Below are 26,495 nucleotides of genomic sequence, written 5' to 3'. Positions count from 1 at the left end.
TTATTTAAATCGCCACTTCATTTCCCTTTTTCGAGTAAACTCATCTACATGGCTCGTCGACAGAGCCATGTAGTCTAGATATATGCTTGGTGTTCACACCTTCACATCAGCTGCTAGAAGTGGGCCTCATCCTCTCTGATTGAATTAACCTCCTTATCTCTAGCCTGATTCTGGCCTGCATATTTATACCTGCCTCTGGAAATTCCCACTCCATCCATCTGACCAAGTAGGGCTGTGCCCACGAAAGCTGATGCTCCAATAGATCTGTTAGTCTACAAGGTGCCACAGGACTCCTCGTTGCTTTTACCTTAGTGCCTGCACCAGGTTGAGGTTGGCGCAGGAGTGGCATTTCACAAAGGATCGGCAGGTTCCTCGGATCTGTGCTCGAGTGGGAGGAGAGAAGGGGTCCTGTTGACACAGTGGTATGCCTGATGCTGGCGAGGTAGAGGCCGACACGAGCAGACCAGTTGCTCACGATGGGGGAAGAAAAGATCCTCTCCCCTGCAGAGTCCAGAGTGGGGACGTCATAATCAGGAGTACTGACCAGCACCTGTTGACGAAAAGTTTAGCTAGTTCGTCAGCATTTGTTGTTTTCCTTGTTTGGGGACTTGGAACTAATGTCTGAGCTGGCTAACTGTTCCTTTTTTCTCTTTTGTAACTAAGCCTTCGGCCCAGGGACTCTCCCTGAGTATCTTTATCAATGGTGGCTCCTTCCATCTAGCCACTGTTCTAGGCTTGTAATCATGGCTTTCTTTTGATAATAAATTATTGTTTCTTTTTTCGAATTAACCACTATTGGTTGATTTTTGTGTCATGGAAAGTCTGTCTGTGTGTGACTGCCTGAGAGGGCATCTACCAGAGACGGCTGCTTCCTTTTCTCTCTCCTTTCTCAAGCTTTTTTGGGGAAACAGAGCTTGGGGTGCCCCTGGGGTTGGTTTCAAATGTGGCAACAGATGGTGCCGGTGAAGGCTGACGGGTGCAAAGCGGCAGGAGAGGAGAGGCGCTATCGATAGAAGGCAGCTTATAGGGGGGGAGAAAGGGAGGTTTTGTCTCATCCACATGGGAGACCCCCCCACCGACCTCACCTGGCCAGTGCAATGAGGGGGAGTGACAGTGGGTAACAAAGATGTGTGTGTGGGAGGAGGAGACTATGTGAGTGCACCTGCGCTGTATCATTTGCACACAAAAAGTGTTACTACTCTGTGTGCGCCCCCCAGAAAAGTGGCGTTTTCCCTTCCCCCCGAGAAGGCCCCGGGCAGGACTTTCCAGCACGACCCAGTGACCGGTCAAGGGCTGCGTTTGGCACAAGGCGAATCTGAGTTAGGCAGAGTCAGACTCAGAAACGGCTCCCCCAAGCCACGGGGGGCACATCACGAGTGGCTGGGGAAGGAGGCCAGGCTGGTAGCTCTGGGACTGCAGGCAGGGGCAGGGAGCTCCAAACACCCTCTGTGCAGGCCCCACCCCAGGGTCATCCGGCACCTCCGGTCCTTGTGCACCCAGCGCAGCTCACATTTTGCAGGCAAGGTTTTATCTTGAGAAAGAGCCGTTATTTCTTTTAACACAATTGCATTATAGGGGTCATCCGTTTTGCATGCGGGTTGTTATCTCTTTTTTCCTGTTGCTGCATAAGGAGAGGCTGAACGTTTAAAAAAAATGGGCCACTCGTTGAACTGATGTTTTTCACTATGGTACAAAAAATAAGTGCTTGAGTTCCCCATGGCTGGGGTCCATTTTTGTAATGGACTTTAAAACGTTTCATGCCCACAGAAATTGGGATCCAATTTTAGGTTTCTCTGCAACACACTTGACTATGCACAGCCTTGTGTTTTGCTAATTTTATTTTTTAAAGCACTCTGACTTAATACTAATACTTAGAGAACGTCCATGCATATATCCTAGCGGCCAAGGTTTTCAAAAGTACTGGGATTTGGTATGCTCAACTAGAGACTCCCACAACAGCCTGATTTCAAGAGTGTGGATAGAAGGTGTCTCAAACTGGTGGAGGCCAGATAGCTGAGGGCCCTCAAATCATTAGACTTTTTAAAAAACAGCCAAAGTGCTTCAAAAAGGATGGAAGCCCTATTAGATACATCTTATTAATGGGGAAACTGAAGCCTGGTCTACACTTAAAAATTGGATCAAGCAAGATATGTACAAAAAGGTTTGTGCCCATGCAGTTAGGTCAACCTAGGTTCCTACTTAGATGTGGCTAAATCAATGAAAGATTTCTGTGATCTACTCTGTCATACAACATAGCAAATGGTACAGGCTATTACTTAACAATGAGCAAATGTGATACCTTTCTTTGATAGGATAACGAGTCTTATGGATAAGGGGGAAGCGGTGGATGTGGTATACCTAGACTTTTGTAAGGCATTTGATATGGTCTTGCATGATATTCTTATCAATAAATTAGGCAAATACATCTTAGATGGGGCTACTATAAGATGGGTGCAGAATTCGCTGGATAACTGTACTCAGAGAGTAGTTATTAATGGTTCACAATCCTGCTGGATAGGCATAACAAGCGGGGTTCCGCAGGGGTCTATTTTGGGACGGGCTCTGTTCAATATCTTCATCAATGGTTTAGATATTGGCATAGAAAGTTTGCTTATTAAGTTTGCAGATGATACCAAGCTGGGAGGGGTTGCAACTGCTCTGGAGGATAGGATCACAATTCAATATGATCTGAACAAATTGGAGAAATGGTCGGAGGTAAACAGGATGAAGTTTAATAAAGACAAATGCAAAGTGCTCCACTTAGGAAGGAACAATCAGTTTCACACAGACAGACTGGGAAGCGACTGTCTAGGAAGGAGTCCGGCAGAAAGGGACCTAGGGGTTATAGTGGGCCACACGCTAAATAGGACTCAGCAGTGTGCTGCTGTTGCAAAAAAAGCCAACATGATTCTGGGCTGCATGAACAGGAGTGTTGTGAGGAAGACACGAGAAGTCATTTGTCCACTCTACTCTGCTCTGATTAGGCCTCAGTTGGAGTATTGTGTCCAGTTCTGGGCACCGCATTTCAAGAAAGATGTGGGAAGTTGGAGAAGGTCCAGGGAAGAGCAACAAGAATGATGAAAGGTCTGGAGAACATGAGCTCGGAGGGAAGAATTGGGCTTGTTTAGTTTAGAAAAGAGAAGATTATTGCACAAAATGTTGAAGTCCCCAAGCTGTTATGAAACATTGCACAGTGGTCACAACAGGAAGTACAATCAACAGTGAATAAATAAAGCCACTGCTTTCTATTCTACTGATTTCAGAACTTCCTTATCCTGCAGTTCCAAATCCTCTTACAGCTGCTGCTTTTATTTATTTATGGGGGGAGGGGAGGCTGGTTTTGTGTTTTCCATGAGCTGCTTTAATGGGACCATCACCTGTTCCTTCTTTCTGGCATCTTCATTTTGCATGCAGGAAAATAAGTCGCCACTTAATCAGTCTCCAGGAAGACAGTGAAGCCATTGGCCAAAGGTCTGCAAACTGCATTTAGGTGCTTTCCTCTCCCAACTCTGCAGGAACTAATGTTGGGGTTTTCCCTCCCCCTAAATATTACTAGAAATGATTTGTTTTCTATTAAAAGGTTCACTAGCAAATCATACCTGATGCTGTGGCTTATAACAGGCAATAATCACATAGCCTGTACCTGTTAATTCCAGTATAGCAATGTAATCCGAATTTGATAGATTTGGAGGCAATCTGTTTGTTTAGAAGCAGAATGAGTAAATCCTGAGAAACTGTTTCCAAAACTCAGAAGACAAATTGTTTGTGCCCATGCCACATCAACAGCCGAAGCAAAATTAATTACATTAATTACATTATTTGCAGATACTGACAAATTGTGTTAGATCCTGTTCACTTTATTTGGATGAGAAGTCCCAGTCAAATTAATGCAATTACTCCCCTAAGTAAGACAAGCACGGTGGGGCATATATTATTTACAACTCATTCAATATTCCAGCCCTGATTCAGCAAATGTACTTGTGCATTTTAAGCAGGTTTACATTTAAGCAGCAAATGAAGCGCGCATCTTTAATTGATTTAGTGACATCTACCTAGGATCCTAGGTTGACCTAACTGCATGGGCACAAACCTTTTTGTACATAGCTCGCTTGATCCAATTTTTAAGTGTAGACCAGGTTTCAGTTTCCCCATTAATAAGATGTATCTAATAGGGCTTCCATCCTTTTTGAAGCACTTTGGCTGTTTTTTAAAAATGTCTAATGATTTGAGGGCCCTCAGCTATCTGGCCTCCACCAGTTTGAGACACCTTGTATCCACACTCCTGAAATCAGGCTGTTATGGGAGTCTCTAGTTGAGCATACCAAATCCCAGTACTTTTGAAGACCTTGGCCGTTAGGATGTATGCATGAGACGTTCTCTAAGTACTAGTATTAAGTCAGAGTGCTTTAAAAAATAAAATTAGCAAAACACAAGGCTGTGCATAGACAAGTGTGTTGCAGAGAAACCTAAAATTGGATCCCAATTTCTGTGGGCATGAAACATTTTAAAGTCCATTACAAAAATGGACCCCAGCCATGGGGAACTCAAGCGCTTATTTTTTGTACCATAGTGAAAAACATCAGTTCAACGAGTGGCCCGTTTTTTTTTAAACATTCAGCCTCTCCTTATGCAGCAACACGGAAAAAGAGATAACAACCCGCATGCAAAACGGATGACCCCTATAATGCAATTGTGTTAAAAGAAATAACGGCTCTTTCCCAAGATAAAACCTTGCCTGCAAAATGTGAGCTGCGCTGGGTGCACAAGGGCCGGAGGTGCCGGATGGCCCGGGGGTGGGGCCTGCACAGAGGGTGCCCGGAGCTCCCTGACCCTGCCTGCAGCCCCAGAGCTACCAGCCTGGCCTCCTTCCCCGGCCTCTTGTGACGTGCCCCCCCTTGGCTTGGGGGAGCCGTTTCTGAGTCTGACTCTGCCTAACTCAGATTTGCCTTGTGCCAAACGCAGCCCCTGACCGGTCACTGGATCATGCTGGAAAGTCCTGCCCGGGGCCTTCTCGGGGGAGAAGGGAAAACGCCACTTTTCTGGGGGGGGACACAGAGCAGGAACACTTCTTGTGTGCAGGTGATATAGCACGCTCCCCCCCCCCCCCCCCACACACATCTTTGTCACTCCCCCTCATTGCCCTGGCCAGGTGAGGTCGGTGGGGGGGGGGGGGTCTCCCATGTGGACGAGACAAAAACTCGGCCCCGCCCCCTCGCCCCCACAAGCTGCCTTGGATCGATAGCGCCTCCCCTCTCCTGCCGCTCTGCATCCGTCAGCCGTCACCGTCACCATCTTTGAGAGTCACTGTGTGCACTGGCACTGAGACACCGGGGACGCCTGTTTCTGGGTGTGTCTCAACACTGCCTCTTTCCCCTCCGAAGAGGGGCCCATACACAGGCCCTTGCTGCCGACTCCCAAGGCCCCACGTGTCCAGTCTGCTCTCAATGAGACCACTTCCCGGGTCCCCTTGTTCTTTTCCGTGTTCTCGAATCCGGCTTCCACCCCTCCCCAATCCTTGCAAGGGCCCGGAGGTGCTGGCCTGTCACCCCTTCTCCATTCACCCCTCGCCCACAGGCCAACCAATGCAGCAAACAGAGCACAAAGTCTCCACGATCCAAGGTTTTGATGCGAAGAGACGTTCGGCGAAGTCGTTGGGATCGCCAGGAAAGGGCACAAAGTTTCCCTATCAAAGGACGTAACACAACAAAGCTCCAGACCTGCTGCCATGTTACAAGGACCCGACACAACGTGACAATGAGCGTTCCCACCGAAAACGACCACACGGGGGGAGTGAGACGGCTCTTCAGAGGGACCTGCCTGAGTTCTGGTGGCTTTTCACTGTCACCTCCTGCTCTCCCAGCCCCTAGAGCGCGGCCCTTTCCGAGTCGTCCGCACCCCCCGGCCCTGGGCAAGCACGTCCAGCCCTCCACAGTGCTCCAGCTTCAGCACCCCTGTCCCCACCCCAGGACACGAGACAGCGACAGTAGGGGACACTGGCCAGCAAGGGGGAGACACCCGCCGGGTGTCCCAGACCAGCCCCACCTACAGGAGCCCCTGTCAGAGCTGTGCCCCATGGTGGCACAATGAATGCAGAAATTGGGGGCCCACAGGAGCACCCCAAAACCTGCCTCTACAGGCTTCCCCCAAATCACAATACCCAGATTTTGGGGGACCTGCTGCCACCATCAAGTGCTTTGAACCCACATCTGGGGCAGACACTTGAAACCAACCCCAGGGGCACACCAAGCTCTGTTTCCCCAAAAAAGCTTGAGAAAGGAGAGAGAAAAGGAAGCAGCAGTCTCTGGTAGATGCCCTCTCAGGCAGGCACACACGGACAGACTTTCCACAACACAAAAATCCAAGACACCACCTCAACGCACTGACATTTTCCGTCAAAAAAAAAAATACCATGGAAAAGTTTCCAAGCATATATAGTGGAGGGCCAGGGAGCCAACTCCGAAGGAAAAAAGAGAGGGTCAGGAATCACAGCCAAGACAAACAAGGGAAGCTAATAGGACCCAGAGCAAACAAATAACATAGGGCAGGTCATTCAATCGTACCCTGCCTCAGTTTCCCCATCAGTAACATGGAGATAACAATACCGATCGGCCTCCCCGGTGAGAGGCAGCACCATGAAATCCTGCAAGGAGCTGATGAGAAGTCAGGCCTGGTTATTAGGTGAGGGAGGAAGGCCGGCTCGCTCTCTCTCTCCACACATGTTCCGTGAGTCACTGCTTAGCACATGGCAGTTTCATGGACAAAGTCTTTCTAAGACTTTCTACCCAGCCCGAGTGGTTGCCCCTGCAAGGTGGCCTGGAGGGCAAGAGAGAGCAGGTGTGAGTCACAGAATCACACACACACACACACACACACACACACACACACACACACACACCCCATTGCTGCTTTGTGCAGACTCAGGAGGAACTGGAGTCCCTCTGGTGTCTCTCTCGTACATTTCCCCCTTTCTCCCTGCGCTACCTTTCTCGCCCCCCTTTCCTCAGCCTCTCCCTCCCTCGCCATCCCTGTGTGCCTGGCTCCATCCTCTCAGCAGAGAGGGACGGCAGGTTTATGGGGTCGGTGAGGCTCTCCCGGGGGAGGGGAAGCAGAGGTGCACTGCCCCCCGCCGCCTGCCCCAGCCTGTGACGACGATTGCCCCACCCAGCGCCCGCCCCGTGCTTCGGGCAGGGCCACTATAAACGGAGGCACCGCTGCTCATCTCAGGGTGCAGCTTGGACACGTGCATCTGTCTGCAGTGATGGGGCAAAGTAGGAGGAGTCGGGGGGTGGCAGGAGGAGGGGGCATAAGAGAGTTCCAGGGGGGGGGAGCAGGGCAGGCTTGGAGCTGGGACTCCTGGGTTCTCTCCCAGCTCAGGAAAGGGGGTGATGGCCAGTGGTTAGAGTGAGGGGGAGCGAGGGGGGAGTTTCCCGGCCAATGGCTGCCGACTGGGTCCCGTGTGATTCCAACCGCTTGTCCCTCCCCTCCAGGAATCAGCAACACCGGCATCATCGTCGGCAGCCGCATCTTCGATGACGGCACCGACGACAAGAACATCGTGGTCCTGGCGGCGCCACGTCCCAGCTGTGAGTAGCGGGGGCGGGGAGGTGATGGGGGGGGGGTGTCTCCGGCGGCGCTGCTGACTCCCCGGCTCTCCGCAGTGTTCCTGGGCTCTTCCCGCCCGGGGCTGGCGGCCGACCCGGAGCAACTCGCGTCTTGGAGCGGCCCAGAGGGGACGTGGGTCCTGCAGTCCCAGTCCTGCAGGAAAGATTCGGGTGAGTGCAGGACCTTGGGGTGGGGGTGGGACAGGGAAATGGCCCTTTGAGGGGGGGCAGGTGCATCCTCACCCCCACGCTGCCGGACTCTCCCTCCACCGGTGCTGTGGGCCAGCTCTGGCACATGGGCCCCTCGTGCCGGGGTGAGGGGTCCCCTGCCCGTGTCTGGCCCCCTCCCCTCGCCGGCAGGGCCAGCTGCTCCCCGGGCTGGGACACCCCTCGCTCAGCGGGCGCCCGGCCCCGCCCCTCCCCTGACAAGTCGGGGGCAGCCACGTTCCCTGGACACGGCAGAGACCCCCCGGAGAAAGTCTGCAGGGCAGAAGGCGCCTGGGAGACCCGCATCCCCCCCGGCCTGAGCTGCCACTCCGGGCTAGTGGTTAGAGCAGGGGGGCTGGGAGCCAGGACTTGTTCCCTGGCTGTAAGTGAGGGGGCAATGCCCACATGGGGGCAGGTGTTCAGCATGCAGGTGGCAGAGCACAGAAAGGTCCGGGGGGCCCTACCCCCCCAGGAAATACACAGCTCGGGGATGCGGGGGCAGGCTGGGCAGGGGGTTAATTGCTTGGGCGTTAATGGCTGTGCCAGGCTGCAGCCCCTGTGCCAGGCCAGGGCAGCACTGGAGCGGGGGGGGGGGAGCCAGGGGCTGGAGGTTGGGGGGATTCGGCGAGTGTCTGGTGCTGGCAGCCACATGGCCCTGGCGCTGCGGGGGGGGCTACGCCGGTGAGTCGGGGGCAGCGCAGGGAGGGACGTGAGGTGCAGGGGGGAAGGGACGTGGGGTCCCGGAGCCGGTGACTCTGACCCCCTTCCCTCCAGTGATGCTCAAGCCGGGATCCCTGTACCGGCTGCCTGCGGATCAAGAGGTCCAGTGCCCCGAGAGCACCGTGACGGAGACGGGTGAGCAGTTCTGCCAGAGCGCAGAGGAGAGCGGCCCCGGGGGGAGCGGGGAGGTGGGGCAGGGAAATTGACTTTGGGGCCTGGACGTTTTCCCAAGCCCCCTCCCCAGCCCTGCCTGGTCCTTCTCCTCCAACCTGGGACGTGTCTCCTGGGCCCTCGCGCCTGGATCCAGGCCCATCTGGTCCGGGGGAGAGGCCTCTGCCTTCCCTCTGCATCACGGGGCCCTTCTTGAGAGCCCCCCTCCCCGGCAGCCTCCAGTCCACTCCGGGTGGGGGCCGTGGGGCGGGGTCGTCCTCACCCCCAGCGGTGCCCTGGGCCAGCTCTGGTGCGTGGGCCCATCGTGCCAATGGGAGGGTCTCCCCAGCCCTGCCGAATCCGCCCAGGCCTGGATCCCTCCCCTCGCCGGCGGGGACGGCTGCTCCCTAAGGGGGACCAGCCCAAATAGTTCCCAGAAACTTCGCAAACAGCCCTGGGGTTTGGGAAGCTGAACACTGGGGTCAGGGCAGGGCTGCCTGCCGGGCTGGGAGCGGGACTCCTGGGGTCTGCCCCTGGCTCTGGGAGGGAAGTGGGGGCCAGTGGTTAGAGCAGGGGGTCTGGGAGAGGGACACCTGCGTTCTTCCTCTGGCTCTGGAGTGGGGGGGCAGAGGCCACACGGGTGGCAGGCGTCCAGCACGGGGGCGTCGGGACACAGAAAGGACTGGGGGACCCCTTCCCACACAGAAAATCCACCAGTTTCTGGGGGTTGGGGGGAGGCCGGACAGGGCATTAATTGCTTGGATGTTAATGGCCATGACCAGCTGCCACCCCTGTGCCTGGCCAGGGCAGCGCTGGGGGGAGGCTGTGGGGAGCCAGGGGCTGGAGGGGGGGGATTGGTCCCTGCCCTCCAACTTTCTCCCCCAATCTGCGTTTGTGGCCTTCCCGGCTGCCAGCTACGAGCGTCTGGTGCTGGCAGCCACATGGCCCTGGCGCTGCCGGGGGGCTATGCCGGTGCGTCGGGGCAGCGTGGGGAGGGACGTGAGGTGCAGGGGGAAGGGACGTGGGGGGCCGGTGACTCTGACCCCCCCATCTCTCTCCAGTGACGCTCAAGCCGGGCTGTCTGTGCCGGCGGCCTGCTGGTGGGGAGGGCGGAGCGGAGCAGCGCGGGGAGCAGGAACCCCGGTTCCAGTTCATCTTCCCACTGCTGGACGAGGCCACCCTGAAGGCTGTCGCCTCGGTCCTGAAGTCCCTGGACAACGAGCACCCCCTGGAGGAGCTGTGGGAGCAGGTCGGCCAGAGCGGGGGTGAGAGCAGGCCCGGGGGTGGGGGCCAGTGGTTAGAGCAGGGGGCTGGGAGCCAGGATTCCTGGGGTCTCTCCCTGCCTTTGGGAGACAGGGGCAGTGACCACACGGGGGTGGCAGGTCTCTGGACCAGGCGTAGACAGGAGCATGGGGTCCCTGCCCACACACTAGACCCACTGGTCAGTGGGGGGGGGGGGTAGGCCCAGCAGGGTGTTAATTGCTTGGGCATTAGTGGCTGGGACCAGCTCCTGTGCCTGGCGAGGGCACTGCTGGGGGGAGGAGTGTGGGGAGCCAGGGCCTGGGGGGGGAGGTCTGGCCCTGCCCTCCAACTTTCTCCCCCAATCAGAGTTCAATGGCTGCTCGGGGGCAGGGCCTGGTGGAAAAAGGGGGCGGGTCCGTGTGCGCGGAGCAGCTGGTCTCGGGATTCCAGACTCTGCCGGGTTCCCTCCAGACAGGAGGGGTCTGTCCTGGGACCAGGCCCGTGGCCCGGGCGGTGCAGGGGGCGATGCTGGTGAGCTGGGAGCAGCGCAGGATGGGGGGGAAGGGACGCGGGGTCCTGGCGCAGGCGGCTCTGACCCCCCGTCTCCCTTCAGCCAAACGCAAGGCCGCGGCAGAGCTCCTGTGCAGGCAGCGCAGAGCCGGGGAGGACAGCTGGTCACCTGAAGACATGGAGCTCTTCCTGGATGCTCTGGAGAGCGCAGGTGAGGGCAGGGCCCCGGGGCACAGCTGGACCAGGGACATGGACACAGAACAGAGCGCGTGGGGGCAGGGTGATGGTGGCTCAGGCAAAACGGCGCCCGCTGCGGCTGCCTGGCGCCTCTCCCCCCACCCACGAGCTGCTGGTGCACGCCCGGCAGGGGACGCGCGGGACCTGGGGTCTGCCAGTAGCCCCCCTGCCTGAGCCGCCGCACGGGGCAAACAGCCCCGGGCCCAGAGTCGCCCCCAGGGGGGACCAACCCAAATAGTTCCCAGAAATGTTGCAAACAGCCCTGGGGCTTGGGAAGCAACACACTGGGGTCAGGGCACGGCTGTGTGCCAGGCTGGGAGCGGGACTAGTGGTTAGAGCAGGGGGGCTGGGAGCCAGGATCCATGGGGTCTTTCCCTGCCTGTGGGTGAGGGGGGCAGTGACCACACGGGGGCAGGTTTCCGTCCTAGGTTCAGCTGGGCACAGACAGGACAACGGGGCCCCTGCCCACACAGCGAATGCTCTGGTGTGTGGTGTCCGGGCAGGGTGTTAATGGCTCGGGCGTTAATAGCCCTGCTCGGCTGCCCCCCTGTGCCTGGCAAGGGTGTGCCTGGTGTCCGCTTCCAGCCCCTGGGCCTGAGCCGCCTGCCTTGTGCCCCTCACCCACCTGATGCTCAGCACTGGGGGAGGGATGTGGGGAGCCAGAGGATGGAGAGTGGGGGGGAGGTCTGACCCTGCCCTCAAACTTTCTCCCCCAATCAGCATTCATGGGCTTCCTGGCTGCCAGCTGTGACCAATGGCATTTGCCAGCTCCCTCAGCACCCTCGGGTGCATTAAATCCGGGCCCATGCACTTGTGTATGTTTAGCTCTTCTAAATAGTTCCTGACCTGATCTTTCCCCGCCAAGGGCCGCCCACCTCCTTCCCGTACTGCGCTGCCTAGTGCCTTAGTCTGGGAGCTGATCATGTCCGTGAAGACAGAGGCAAAGGAAGCCTTGAGTCCTTCAGCTTTCCCCACCTCGTCTGTCACTAGGTTTCCTCCCTCATCCAGTAAGGGCCCAACCCCCCTCTGCTCCCCCTCTTCTTGCTGACACGCCTGTCGAAATCTTTCTTGTTCCCTTTCACATCCCTTGCTAACTGTACTTCCAATTGCACTTTCACCCTCCTGATACCCTCCTGCATTCTCGCCACAGGGATCTGCAAACTCTTCCAGGACGAGCCCAAAGTGGACAGTGACCCAAAGACCGGGGGTAAGCCCCTCAGCCAGAGCGGGGGTGAGTGCGGGGCCTTCTAGCAGGGGTCTGAGTGGGGCACCGGCTGTGCAGAGGGCCTGCCTGCAAGGCTAGCAGAGGGCTCAAGGGGTGGTAGGGTTTGGTGGTATGAACATTGGACCGGACCGAGGGCGCGGTGCCCATGGGGAGGGATGTGGGGGCTCAGAGGGGCTGGGGAAGGGGAGTTGCTGTGCCTGGTTTCACCCCTCCAACAGAGCAAGTTTTCCCAAACTTTGGCCCCGTGTACACAGGCCACGTTTTCCGCAACAAAGCGGCTGCAGATGCAGGAGTGGCAGGGGGCCCTGGCGTGTCCCTTCCCACCGAGCTCTGCAGTCGGGCCAGGGCCTGAGCCCACAGCAACGTCCCCAGCACTGGCCCAGGACTCCCCGGGGAGAAGTTGTAGGCCCAGGGGAGACCCCCCCCCCCCCCAGCGTTTCCTCTCCCTCACGGGGCCCTTCTTGGCGGGAGGCGTTTGCACGTCCGCGCGGTTTAGCCGGGCTAGTGCCGAGTTCACGTCCCAGGCACCGACTTGCTGCTCCTGGCGCAATTCCTGCTCACTTGGGTTCAGGCCTCAGGTCTCACGACAGGCCCCTGCTTCAGGCTCTTTCTCCTCTCCCTGTTGTGCCCAGTCGCAGGGCTCAGAGCGGGGAGCGGGACCCAGCCACGCAGACAGGACCCCCCAAGGCAGAATGGCTGGACAGGCCTTGCTGTCTGTTCCGTGGCCCCTGGACCCGCCCCATTCCTGCGCCCTGGGGATGGTGCTGAGCACGTCTCCGTTTGCAGCAGGCCCCTGAAATGCTGCGGGGTGGGACTCCCCAAACTCCCCTACAGCTCCCCCCACCCCACGTATTCTCTCCTCATCTCCCCTCCCTACGAGCTCTTGGTGTGGGGCTGCTCAGGCGCCCCGCTCCCCAGCCGGTCAGCTGAGCTCCCTGCCTGTGTGGGTGCTCTGAGCCTCTGGGCGGGGCTCACTAAACTGTCACTTGGCTGTCACCTCCCCCAGGATGGGCCGTGGGGACGGGCTGGAGCCAGGTCCTACCCCAGGAGCCACTGCGCTCATGCTCTGCCTTGTCTCCCCTGCAGGGAAGTAGCGATGTCACCACAGACAAGCCGCGGGTGAGTGCTGAGTCCTTCCCCCATCCCTGTGCCACTCACTGTGTCCCCTGGGGCTCAGCAGTCTGCCCCCCGCCCCTCCCGTCGGCTGCATCTGGCCAGCTGTGGCTCTGGGGGTGTCTAGCCTGGCTCCTGGCCTTGCGGCTGGGGGCTGGTGGGACGTGTCCTACACTGACAGGGGGCGGAGGGGGGAAGCAGGAGCGTCAGCCCCACTGATTAACTGGGGTTTGGGCTCCTGAGTTCCCAAGGTGCTTCTGAAAGCCCCATCCCCGTGTGCCCAGTCTTGGGGCGGAGCAGGGTCTTAGCCCAGGGAGCAGGTACCAGCCCCACGTGTAACTCCCCCGACTCCCGCCAGCTCCCTGCGTCGCCCCACACCTCAGGGCTAAGTGCAGCCTCTCACCTGGGGCAGCCTCATACCCACCTGGGGCAGGGGGATGCTGGCACGAGGGACCGGGGGGGTCAGGAACAGAGTCTCTAACCCCCCCTTGTCCTTCGCCCTCCAGGCAGCAACCAGGGTGCAACCCCAGCACCCAGGGGAAGTGATGGGGGATGGAGGAGGTGGGGTTCAGGGAGGGCCCGGGTCCCTTTCCAGAGTCCCCCAGGGCCTGCCCCTCTGACCTGCCGGCTGGGGAGCCAACCCCTGGTCGCCCACAAAGGCGGGTCCCAAGCAGGGTGGCTGCCGCACGGGGGTGGGTGACCGGCTTGCTGGGTCCGTTCCCCTCCACGTGGGCCCTGGTCAGAGCCCCCCTCCCCCGAGCACCCGTGAGCCGTCCAGTGTGACCGGCCCTGCCCGCCTGACCCTGCCTCTCCCTGCCCAGCTCCTAATGTCTGGCGGAGCCGTGGGCCCTGCAGCCGCGGAGGGTCCCGACTGAATCTCCTGCCGGGCTCTGGACTCTCCCCTCGCTCCAGCCTGCTCAGCGCCAAAGCTCCGCGCTCGCCTTTGTAACCCAGCCCTGGCCCGGGGCGGGTCCCCCCACGGGGACATCACTGGGGGACTTTTCTAGCTGGTCGCTCTGCTTGCAACAGGAGTGTTGTGGTGATGACTGTGGTACCCTTGGGGCACCCACTGGTGGCTGTGTGGGCTGGGGTGACCCCTACTGGCCGGTGTCGGTAGCACGGCCCAGCAGCCCGGCTGCCTACGGTCACCGTCCTAGGCCAAGACCCAACCTGTCCGACCGGTGGAGGGCAGGGAGGGGACAGAGGAGGGAGGTTTTGGGGGGAAGGGGCAGTTGCTGGCTGGGAAACATGAAGGGAACAACCGAAGCTGAGGGCGAGGGTCCAGGGATGATTGACCCCCCACCCCGAGGGTCTGAGGCTGCCTGGCCCTGACTCCTGTCGCCACATCACGTCTGTGCTGGGCTGTACCCTGGAGAAGCAATAAACCCCCGTTCTACTGGCTGGTGGAGCCTGTTCCCGCTGCTACAGGGGGGCAGAATCGGGAACCCCCACGCGCCATCACCACAATAAACGTTTTCTCGTTTCTTTGTATTAACCTGGCATCGGTTAATTGTTGTGCCCTGGTTTTTTCCTTAGGGGGGAGATTTCCCAAGTGCTCTCCCCGTGGGTTTTTTCTCATCACTTGGGGTATGTCTACACTACCACCCTAGTTCGACGAGGAGTACAGGTAGTTCGGAATAGGAAGCCTAGTCCGAACTACCTAGTCCGTGCCGCGTGTAGCCGTGGGCATGGAGTCCGAACTAGCCGGCATTTAAAAATGGCGGCGCCCAGCAACATGCAAATAAAGCCCGGGAAATTCAAATCCCGGGCTTCATTTGCAACTCCGGTTGCCTACATTAACCACCCTAGTTCAAACTAGAGTGGGTTATGTCAACACTACAGCGCTAATTCGAACTAATTTAGTTCGAATTAGTTAATTCGAACTAAGCTAATTCAAATTAGTGCATCCACTTAAAAACTAGTTCGAATTAGCGTTTTGCTAATTCGAACTAGCATGTCCACACTGAGTGGACCCTGAACCGGGGTTAAGGCTGGCCGGAAGCAGTGCCGGCAGGGCATCAGATTAGGACTTAGAGCGTGGAGATGCTGTCTCAGGCTAGCCAAGGGCTGTGCTTAAAGGGACCCGACCCCCACCCCGGACAGACAGTTCTCAGGGGTTCCCCGCTTGCAAAGCAGTCCTGGCTTGGAGTGCCCTGAGTGCCGACACTTGGCACATCACAGCACTCGGCCATCAGCCCGGCTGCATTTGCCGCAGGCTGCCATCCGGGGGAGGGCACTTGGGGGGCTGCAGGAGAGCTTCCACCCCAAGGAGCCTGCAGAGCCAGCCCAGTCCTCCCCATTGGGGGCTCGTACCCCATTCCACCTTCACCTCCTTCCACTTACCCCTCCCTAGCCCCCCTTCCTGATGTACAAAATAAAGGACACGTGTGTTCAAAAATAGAAACTCTCTTTATTGAACAGAACTGGGGGAGACTGGGAAAAGGAGGTGGGAGAGGGGAAGAGAGAGGGTGGGAGAGGGGAGGGCAACTAAAATGATCAGGGGTTTGGAACAGGTCCCATACGAAGAGAGGCTAAAGAGACTGGGACTTTTCAGCTTAAAAAGAGGAGACTGAGGGGGGATATGATAGAGGTCTATAAAAGAATGAGTGGTGTGGAGAGGGTGCATACAGAAAAGTTCTTCATTAGTTCCCATAATAGAAGGACTAGAGGACACCAAATGAAATGAATGGGTAGCAGGCTTCAAACTAACAACAGAAAGTTCTTCTTGACAAAGCAAATAGTTAACCTGTGGAACTCCTTGCTGCAGGAGGCTGTGAAGGCTAGAACTAGAACAGAGTTTAAAGAGAAGTGAGATCAAGTCATGGAGGTTGAGTCCATGGAGTGGTATTAGCCAGGGGGTAGAAATGGTGTCCCTGGTGTCTGTTTGTGGAAGGCTGGAGATGGATGGCACGAGACAAATGGCTTGGTCATTGTCTTCGGTCCATCCCCTCCAGGGTACCTAGTGTTGGCCGCTGTCGGCAGACAGGCTACTGGGCTAGATGGACCTTTGGTCTGACCCAGTACGGCCATTCTTATGTTTTTATGTTCTACGCTCAGGGCTCAGGGTCGGGGATCTCACTGGACCACCTTGATTTTCATGCAAACCTGCTCCTGGGTAGCCAGGCTGGCAGCTATCCTGCCCTAGACGGCCACTTTCCTGTGCCTAGTGAGGAGGTCGTGGATGAGGTCCACGGTGTCTGCACCAGACCAGGCGGGTGCCCGCCTCTTGCGGTCCTGAGCAGGCTCCCGGGAGCCGCCAGCCTGGTCCCGGGAAGAGGCGGAGGGCTGGGTGGCAGCAGGTGGCTGGCTCGTGCCGTGCCAGGTGCAGGGTCTGCTGGCTGGGTGCTGGCAGGCTTGCACCTGGCACGGGCACCGTAGCCAGCCCGTGCCCCTTTAAGGGCTCCGGGGCCGGGAGGGGGGCAGAAGAGTTTTCCTGGTGGTGCCCAGAGTGGCCAGCAGGGCAAGCTGGGGAGGGCTAGCCTCCCACTAGTTCGAATTAAGGGGCTACACAACCCTTAATTCAAACTACTTAATTCGAACTAGGCTTAGTCCTCGTGGAATGAGGTTTACCTAGTTCGAATTAAGTTTGAACTAGCGGTTTGTATGTATAGACGCTATGAAAGTTAATTCGAACTAACGGCTGTGAGTTCGAATTCACTTTGTAGTGTAGACATACCCTGGCTGTCCCAATGGACCCAGATCTCTGCAAATCACCAGGGCTCGACAATTAGGCTAATCTACTCGCCCGCGGCGAGTAGATTAGAGCCCGGTGCGGCCGCGCAGTGCACTCAGTGCATGTGCAGCGCGCGGAACCGCACGGCTGGCGAGCAGGGCTCACCACCGCTCGCCGAGCCCTGCAAATCACCTCCTGCTGCTGCAGAGCTTCCAGCTTCTCCACAAGCCTGATGGGTTAACTCTGTCTCCTGCCACCCCCACCTCCGCCTGTCTCCAGCCCAACCCCCTGCTCTGCCTGTCCCCAGCCCGGCCCCCACCCGTGTCTGTTCCCAGCCCGGTTGTTAGATCTGCCCAGCTCCCAGCTCTGCCTGTCCTTAGCCCTGCCCTACCCTCAACTCTGCTCCTTCTGCTGCTCCAGGGAGGGGGAGGAGGTTTCAGGAACCGTAGAGAGGAGGACCCAGGGACGGGGTACAGGGGAGTCCTTCAGGGTCACAGACATTGGGGTGTGTAAGGCTAGAGGGGCTGTTGTCATGGAGACAGTCGGAGCGTGGTGCCCCACCCCGCCCAGATCCAGGGTCGGATTCTCTCCCCAGGGAGGGATCCCGGCGGGAAAGTGAAGATCGGGGCCTCGGTTCCAGCATCGATAAATGTCACCTGCCCCCCGCCACAGTCCAGGCAAACCCGGATCCTGCTGGGGGGGTCCAGAGGCAGGGCAGTCACAGAGTCAGAGAGAGCCCAGAACTCTTCCCCCCACCACCCCACAGCCCAGATCCCGCCCTCGGGGCTCAGGCTGTACCCTCCCTTCCTGCGCACAGACTCTCTGGCCACCCCCACAGCCCAGCATCGCCCGTCCCCCACCTCCACCTCCCAGCAATGTCGCCCCGAGGTGAAGCCCTCCCGGCCCAGCACATATTCCAAAGTGTCAAATCTCTCCGGGGGATCGGGCAGTGGCTGCCGTGTCCGTTCCCATGTCACACGTTTCCCGTCCTCCGACAGGACGAGCTGGGGATGCGCCGTGTCTGGATCCAGAGTCACGTTGGCTGGGGGGGGGGAGAATCAGAGCGTGAGGGGCAGAGCTCGGCCCTGGGGGGGGTCGATGGCGTCAGGGACAGAATCTGCCCCAGCTGGGCCGTGACTCAGGGACTCTCCTGCCCCCAGGGGCGCCCGGCTCTGAGTGGGGAGCAGCCCTGAGGTCTTGGCCCAGCCCAAGGGCAGCTCACTCCCCGGCAGGGAGGGGCCGTGGCAGAGAGAAGGGGTCAGAGGGGCCCTGACACTGGGAATCTGCCCCCTCTCCCTGGGCCGGGGACCCCAGAGGGACAGATGGAAACTGCCTGGTCAGGGCTGGCTGAATCCAGGCCCCGCCCCATTGAAATGTCCCTGGGTCCCAGCTGATCTGGGCAGGGTTTGCGATTCCCCCTGGGACACGTCTCCCCCCCACGGCCCGTCTGGGCTCGGCTCCTTTCCCGCCGCACTGGGGCTCCGGGCCGAGCTCCGACCTGCCCCCCACCAGGCTGCTCCGCCTCCGGCCCGGCGCCCGGACCCCGCAGAGCCAGCAGGGAGGGGCAGGGACCAGCCCCAGCTGGGCGGGGCGGGAAGAGGCTGACGAAGGCGAGTGCTGCCCTGGGGGTGCCCAGGCGCCGTGCGGAGGGAACGGGGGTGTCTCTGTCCCAGCCATGGCAGGAGGTGTCCCCTGGGCTGGAGGAGGCTGGGGAGGGGCGTGTGTGGGGCTCCGAGGGGGGCATGAGGCCCGAGGCAGCTCACCTGGTCTGTGCGCTCTTGGGGCTTTCTCCAGTGCATCCGGCAGAGAGTCTGGGGGAGGGGAGGGGGAGATTCAGGTTTGCACGGGGAGCCCAGAGCCGGGTTGTCGTGTGGCAGACACACTCAGGCCTCGCTCGCTTCCAGTCTTTTGTCAGTACCTAGGTCCTGCAGAGCCTTTGGCATCAAAGCCGCTTTCGGCACTTAGGTCCCTTGGTGCTAAAGGGAGGTTCAGAGAGTGTGAGATCCTGGCTCTCACTGGGAGCTGTTTATCCCTGGGGAAACTGAGGCAGGGGGTGGTGGGCTCCATGGGCCAGATTCACCCTGTGCCGGCAGAGCAGGGCGGGGAGGCCACTTGTGACCCGCTGCTCAGTGGCTGCCAGGGCTGGGGCTGGGCTTGGCTCAATCTCAGGCAGAGTCTCCTCCTGGTTACAAGGCTCCGTGTGCCTGGGCCACGGAGCAGAGAGCCAGGGGCCCAGTGTTACACGTCCCACGTCCCTCTGTCCCTCCCCGCCCCCACTGAATCAGGCCACCGAATCCCCCACCCCCTCTGCCGGGACCCTCAGGCACATGCAGCTCTGGGCTCTGCAGCGAGGGGGGGGGGGGGCTTCATTTGATCTCCCCGCCCCCAGCCCAATCCTCAGCTCCGATTGGCTGGAAACAACCGACCAATAGGAACTGAGAGATTGGCCTGCGGGAGGGGGGCAGCACAAGCCTCTTCCCCCTCCCAGAGCTGAGAGCCACATGGAGGGAGCAGCCTGCAATTTTAGGGATGTGGGGCTGCAGCAGGCAGGGAGCCCAACTTGCCTTGGGGGTGCTGCAGGGCTGCCGGCTGGGAGCTACTTAGAGCCTGCCTCTGGCACCCCAGCCCCTCCTGCGTCCCAGCTGAATTCCCTAGGTCACCCTCCAAGCCCTGTGTACCCCCTGCCCCAGGTCACAGCTCCCTCCCAGACCCTGCACCCCAATTCCCAGACCCAGGTCACCACCCCAAACTCCCTGTCAGACCCCACCCCATCTCCTGCACCCCAGTCCCTTACCCCGTGTGCCCTTCTGCACCCAACCTCCAACCTAGACCCTGCATCCCCACCACAGCAAAGTGTGGCCCTTGGCCACTTTCCAAAATCTTGGAGCGGGCCCCACCAATAATTATTGTCCCCCTCGCCCCCATTGATGGTGATTGGCTCGGATTGAGCCTGGAGAGCCATGTGCTGGCCATAAGGGAAATGTTTCCTACAGGGACTTTGCTCTTAAAGTGCCACGTTCCTGAGTTGCTCTGCAGGACACAGGTGTGTTGCCCACACAAGGTGTTTGCAGAGACACCCAGAGTGACCTGCCCAGGCCAGGGAGAGACGTCCAGATCCCCCCTGTGGAGAAGTGACCCCTGCACATCAGAAAAGAGAGTAACTTGAAAATTGCTTGGAGAAGCAAAAACCCTCCAGCAATTGAAAGTTCCTGAGTGTGCCGTGTACAAGTCACACAAAGGGGATTGGAACAGAACTCATCCGGGTATAATCTGGATGATTATAACCAATCAGATATGGTCAGTGGTACTCCTACTATCTCAGGAGAAATGCACCATGATCCGCCTGTGTCCCAAGAGAAGGGAACTGGGCGTGTTTCTCTCTGTCATTTCTCACTCTCACTGTCACTGTCATCGCAAAGGCTGCTTCTGAACAAACAAGGGTTTGAATTAATCAACCTGAGTATCTTGGAACCCAAGTCTGGGCCATTCACCCCCAATTATATGGAAGCCTCATCTAATAATGAACCAATTGACCAGCACCATTCTCCTTCCACGGTCTCATTTTCCCCTCCTCCATCCCCCCCAGGTACCTTTGAACTCCCTCAGCGTCTCCGACAGCACAATCACTTTCTGGGAGAAACCACGGACTTGTTCTTCCAATTCAGGAGCCATCTCCTCCGGCTGCTGGGCCTGCCCCTCCTCACACCTGGGGAGACACAACGTCCCATGGTGACCCTGCAGTGGTTCCCAGCCTTTTCGACCATATGGGCCCCTTTTTAATCTATGAAAATTTCACAGACCCCCCCCCCCCCGGGTATAAAAAAAGAAAAGGAAAAGAAAAAGAAGCATTGGGTTCACTGTCACTAGCCCAATCCTTACTTTTGGACTTTCCCCAGATCCCCTGCAGTACCATCATGGGCCACAAAGGGTCGAGAGTCTTCACAAAAAACCTACCCCTCACATGGTGGGTGCAAAAAAACCCCACAACCACAACCCAAAAAAGCGTCACTGTGCCTTTAAGTCCCCAGGCTCCCTGCTCTCCACGCCCCCACCAGACGGGGCAGGAGGAAAATGGCCCAAGCGCCCTTCCGACCAAGAGAAACAGAAAATATTGGACATTTTACCGGACAGAGGCCGCAAGTACCGGACTGTCCGGACCAATACCGGACACTTGGCAACCTATAGGGGTCTGTGGCCCACAGGTCGGGAGCTGCTGTGATCCAGCCTTGAGTGACTCAGTTCTTAACTTCTGGTTAGTGAGTATTTGAGTCTCCGCGGCCAGCTCACTTCTGGGCCTCCAGGCGCTGAGGGACGGGAGGTTCCCAGGGGAAGGGCTGTAGGAATCTGCCCACTAGGGACTAGACTGAGACCCCAGCTCATCCCACACAGGTCTCCAAACAGCCCTCGGGCAGGAAAGACGCTGGATCCCTGCTGCCCTGGACAGCAGGGACAGGCCCATGTCCCACCCCTCAGTCCTGGGGCAGCCAGTCCCCAGGGCGGTGACATGGTAGAATGTACCACAGGCCAGTCTGCGCCTTCCCCTGGGGAGTTGCAGAGTCGTCTGCAAAGGGGCAAGGGCCTCAGGGTTAAATGGGTCAGAGATCTGAATCCCAAATGTGACCTTCCCGCACGTTCTGCTGTGGAGCCCTGGGGAGAGGCAGCGACAAGTGTTTCCCAGCGCTGTGAGGTGTGAGAGCCACTGACCTGCTCAAGGTGCTTCTGATGTCCTGCGAGAAAGAGAGAGAGAGAGTTTCAGTCCTGACACACACTGTGAATTCCAAGGGAGGGATTTTTCGAGTGAGGGGAAACTAGGCTTTGGATCCCCTGAGCAAATGGGACTTCCCCTTCTCTAACAGCTCTGTGCCTGCGGGTCTGCACAAAACAACAATTCCCATGTCAGGAAGGTGCACGCAGAGCTGCTGTGTGACCTCTGACTCCTGTGCCCACCTGCTAGGGGCTGTCCTGTCTCTGTGGTGGGAGCTGGGGGATTTCCCCCGCAGCCTCACCTGCAGGAATTCACTCGCTGGCTTCTGACACTTCTCCTCCAACTCCCGGATCCGCTCGCTGAGACGGCAAATCTGCTCCGAGAGTTTGGTGACAGTGTCAGTCTGGAGCCTCACAAGCTCCTCGTCCAGCTTCTGCAGCTGGGCCAGCAGGAGTCGCTCTTGTTCCTCCAGGAACAGCCGCAGCTGCTGAAACTCGGCCACAATCTTCTGCCGCTCGGCTCGTGTCTGTTTCTGGAAGAAGAACCAAAGGAAGAACATCACCACCGCTAGGGGGACATGGATGGAGCCTGGGGCCCTTCACAGAGCGCTGAGTGTGCAGGAGAATCTCTGCAAATTCTAAGTCACCCGACAGTGAACAGTCTCCTGCAGTTACTAGAGAGAATTTTCTCACGTCTTCCCGTTTGGCCCCAGACTCTCATAAAGGACGTGGCCATGTCTGACGTGCTTTGGATCGTGAGTGGCTCATGGCCTCAGCGATGCTGATCCAAAGCAGCAGGGAGCAGGGAGCAGGACTCGGCACTAGCCCTTGGTGATGTTTTCTGCATTACATTTTTTTCCTGGGAAAATGCAGATTTGTCACCAAAGACACATTTCACGAATCACTGGCGATGTCACCTGTTGTTATGCTGCAGAAAGAAATCCATGGCAAATCCAAACTTATTTTTGAAACTGTCCTTGTGCTTTCTAAAATTATTTTTGAGGAAATGGTCAAGTTGAAACAAAACATTTTGATTTTTGCCAAAAATAGTTAATTGGACCGAGCAAAAAATCAAATTTGTGCTTCTGTCAGTTTGTTAATATCAGTTGTTGCTTATCGATGTCTCATGCAAGCAAGGTAGTAACAAACTTCAACAGGCCTTTATTTCCCAAAGGTGAAACCTCTTTATAAAGCTGCTGCTGCTCCCCTCTGTAGCTCTCTCAGCCCTGGACCATCTCCTCCCCACTCCTTCCTGTTTCCTGTGCTTCCAGAATCCCAAAAGCCAGTGCTCCCAGTTCTAATAATTACAAGCAGCACCTAAAACACCACATTCCCTCCTCTCTTAGGAAGCTCTCCCAATTATAAAATAAACATTGTTCTTCTAACCACACAACAAATATGGAACAAGACACTATACTGTTGGCAGAAATATTACCCTGAAAACACTTAAATACTACATTCCACGAGGAGTAACGGTAGTTCGGAATAGGAATCCTAGTCCGAACTACCTAGTTCGTGCCCCGTGTAGCCGCGCTGCACGGGGTTCGAACGAGCGGGGTTTTAAAAATGGCGGCGCCCCGCTTATGCAAATGAAGCCCGGGAAATTCAAATCCCGGGCTTCATTTGCAAGTGCGGTATGCATACATTACCCTCCTAGTTCGAACTAGCGGAGTAGTGTAGACATACCCTATGATTTTAAGAGATGTGAATGTATGGTCCCCTTTGCGTAAAATTCCAGGTTTTCTTGCTCTAACGAAGGAACCACACTCAGACTTAGGTTCCTTAGCATCCTGCCATTTGTCTGTGAAAGCCTTATACTTTGCTTGCTTCTGTTCAAATCAGGGTATGTCTAGACTACATGCCTCTGTCACCAGAGGCATGTAGATTAGGCTACCTGGCATAGGCAAAGAAGCAGAGATTTAAATAATCCGTGCTTCATTAAAATAAACATGGCCCCCACGCTGTGCCGACAATCAGCTGATCCGGCACAGCGTGGTAGTCTAGATGCGGGAAGCCTTTGCTGACCGATTCTGTAAGCCTCAGCTGATCGTCGGCACAGCACAGTGGCCATGTTTATTTTAATAAAGTGGGGATTATTTAAATCCCTGCTTCTTTGCCTATGCCGGGTAGCCTAATCGACATGCCTCTGTCGCCAGAGGCATGTAGTCTAGACATACCCTCAATTTTCAAAAGGGTCATAAGAACATAAGAACGGCCGTACTGGGTCAGACCAAGGGTCCTTTAGCGCAGTATCCTGTCTGCCGACAGTGGCCAGCACCAGGTGCCCCAGAGGGGGTGGACTGAAGACAATAATCAAGCAATTTGTCTCCTGCCATCCCTCTCCAGCCTCTGACAACCAGAGGCCACGGACACCATTTTATCCCCTGGCTAATAGCACTCAGAAGGCAGAACCTCCCTTTGACATTTCTAAAGGGGTCCACAAATGCACAGAGGGTGGAAGCGGCTGGTTTAGGGCCCAACCCTAAAGAGATTCTGCTAAAGCAATGAATTGTGATTTCCGGGTGCTCATTCCCTGGCTGATGAAGAGAAACCGTAATCCAGTCTAGGGCTGCTCCTTAATGTTGGATTCAAGATCAGCTCCCTCCGGCTCGTACAACAGCAGGGTAATAACGCCGGGCACCTACCAGATACTCCTGGCTGGTCTCCTCCTTGCTCCCTTTCAGTCCCTGCAGCTTTTCTCTCTCGGCTCTCAGAGTTTTCAGCTGGGCCTGGAGCCTTTCCTGGAGACGCAGAAACATTTCATGTGACTAAGCAAAACATCAAATGTGAGATTTCCTAATCATTTCATATTAGATCATTTTTGGTTCAACCCTTTTTCTTAATGTCCTGCCAGTGAAGATTTTAATTATATTTCTGTTATTGTTAGTCTAAGGACTAAAGGGGAGCTGGCCTAGCACAACCACGCACTGTACTCGCCACTGCAGGGTCCGGCAGGTTTATGGGATCGGAGACACAGAGTCACAGTAATAGACCCTGGAAGTGTTTTCAGAGGGTTTGAAATTGTCGGACCTTGTTACAGTAGGGAGCTGGGGTCACATCCTCAGAGGCTGCATGCGCGGGGGCAGGGGGAGATCGCAGGGGAGGGTGCTGGAGGAGAGGAGGGACACCGCGAGCATCGGGGACCTGCAGAGAGGCCGGGGCACTTGGGCGGGGGGGGGGGGGGACAGAGGGAGGGACTCAGCCAGGCAGACACTGTGGAAATCTGGCCTGGCAGCCACCCGTGATGACCTAGCTCTGGCAATTGCAGGTGTTTGCAAACAATCCTCAGTGCCCCCCGGTTCTTTCTTTACCCGCCTGCTGCGGCTCATGTTCATGATGTTGTGGCTCTGGCTAGGAGCTCTCTCTGGCTGGCTTGTCCGTAGGGTGCCTGGCCCCACGGGGCTCCAATTGCTCCCTGGGGCCCAGAGAGGCCAGTGCTATAGACAAATGTGCATTCTACTAAGTACCAATTATTGCCATTGCCATTAACACCAGCATGGGCACGTGGTGGGCCCACTAAATCTACAGAGAGAAATCCCAAAGAGAAACCTGCATGACTGGGACTCTCCCAGTGGCTCAGGAGAGGTAGGTGGGGACAAGTCTGGGCACAGGCTGGCTGGCCCTTTCAAAGAGGAGATCTCAGTAGGGTCCCTGTAAGCCAGGTTCTTGTGCAGCACCCAGGAGAGATTCCAGTGCTGCCCAGCTGATTAGCAGCACGCCCAGTCACCCACAACTGGCAATAGGTGTTTCTACGAGTGGTGCACAGCCACACATGCTTTGGCGCACAGAACAAAAATGATTCCACACACAGATAGAAAATATTAGAAGGAACATTGGTTGTCAGCCCCACCTGAGACATAATCAATTCTCCTCCCCAGGAAGGGACAATGAAGGGCAGGGTGAGGGGTTCTGGGATCCAACCCGGCCTGGGGTAGGTCAAACAGAAGCCCAGGGAAAGCCAGAGGGAGGAGGCCCCTGGAGCATACAGAGGAGACCTGGGATCTTGTGAGGATGATAAGAGCAAACTCCAGACTCAAAGTCCTGAGAGTCCCGTCTGGGAGAGCAGGGCTGTGACTGGCCACATAAAATGCCACTGTGGGTCTTTTTTGGGAAACTGAGGCAGGGCTACCCCATGCCACGAGGGGCACTCAGAAGGCAGTGACCCTGCTGCGGTGCCCTATCCCCAGGCCGTCCCTGCTTCCTGCAGTCCCAGCCCTGATCCTATCGGCTAGATTCCCAGGGCGGGAGCTGCTCCCCAGTGCTCCCCTCAGTCCCAGGAGGGCAGGGATCCCAGTCAGCATTTCCCTACCTGGAATTCTTCGGCAGCTTCCTCGGCAGGAATCACAGTGTGAGCTCGGTGCCCCTTGGATCTGTCGCACACCAGGCAGATGGGGATTTCATCCTCCCTGCAGAAGAGTTTGAGAGGCTCCTGGTGTTTCTCACACAGTCTCTCTGTGGCTGGTTCCCTCCCTGCCTGCAACCTGAGTTCTCTGGCTGCCTCCACAATACTCCTCAGCTGCCTGTTCGGCCTGAAGTTCCCCTGGGGAAAGGCCCGTCTGCACTGGGGGCAGGAGAAGTCTGCGGTGGGTCCCCCCCAGGACTGCGTGATGCAGGCTCGGCAGTAGCTGTGATCACAGTCCAGAGCCACCGGATCGTTGAAATACTCCAGGCAAATGGGACAGGTCACTTCATCCTGGAGCATTTTTGCTGGATTCGCAGCAGCCATGGCTTCTGGTGCAGGGGAGACCAGAGAGTTTAGTCTCACTTCCTTCTGCTGAGAAAAGGGCGGGTTGCACTTTGAATCAGTCAGTGCCGCCTTTCTGGGCGTGTTCTCCTGCTCTTTCCCTTTACAGACGCTGCGGCGCCTTTACATGACGTGTGACGAGTCCAGACTGACAGGGACTCCTCCAACACATCTGCCTGGCCCCACACTTTTGCCTAGGCACTCAGGGTGCATCTACACTGCCTGCTTATTTCGGAATTAAAAAAAAAGCAGCAAAGAGGTGGCTGGACCCTCTTGCCGCCGGGTTCTCACTGCCCCTCCTCTTCCTCCCTTCCCCCCCCCTCTCCCCTCTTCCCTGTCCCCGCAGCCGCAGCCCCTGTCGGCCACCGG

General features: G+C 57.2%; 2 protein-coding genes across 2 annotated transcripts; one reads left to right on the top strand and one right to left on the bottom strand.

The window, feature by feature from the left end:
* Positions 1–8,584: 8,584 nt before the first annotated feature.
* LOC142823297 (uncharacterized) lies at positions 8,585–14,618 on the top strand. The gene is made up of 6 exons (XM_075914229.2): positions 8,585–8,663; positions 9,740–9,943; positions 10,534–10,641; positions 11,818–11,898; positions 12,979–13,011; positions 13,827–14,618. Exons 1-5 carry the CDS (start codon positions 8,585–8,587, stop codon positions 12,984–12,986), a joined length of 480 nt encoding a protein of 159 aa, XP_075770344.2. The 3' UTR covers positions 12,987–13,011; positions 13,827–14,618.
* An 806-nt stretch (positions 14,619–15,424) lies between these two features.
* Positions 15,425–26,341, bottom strand: LOC102453083 (zinc finger protein RFP-like). Its single transcript, XM_075914225.2, has 7 exons — positions 25,692–26,341; positions 24,028–24,123; positions 21,685–21,915; positions 21,383–21,405; positions 20,269–20,384; positions 18,442–18,489; positions 15,425–17,720 (listed from the first exon to the last, which is right to left on the bottom strand). Exons 1-7 carry the CDS (start codon positions 26,106–26,108, stop codon positions 17,209–17,211), a joined length of 1,443 nt encoding a protein of 480 aa, XP_075770340.2. The 5' UTR covers positions 26,109–26,341; the 3' UTR covers positions 15,425–17,208.
* Between the last annotated feature and the right edge of the window lie 154 nt (positions 26,342–26,495).

This window comes from Pelodiscus sinensis, chromosome 19, assembly GCF_052426305.1.
Source record: "Pelodiscus sinensis isolate ZL-2025 chromosome 19, ASM5242630v1, whole genome shotgun sequence".
Lineage (NCBI taxonomy): Eukaryota > Metazoa > Chordata > Testudines > Trionychidae > Pelodiscus > Pelodiscus sinensis.
Note: the sequence above shows the minus strand (reverse complement) of the source record. Positions and strands in the feature narration are given on the sequence as shown.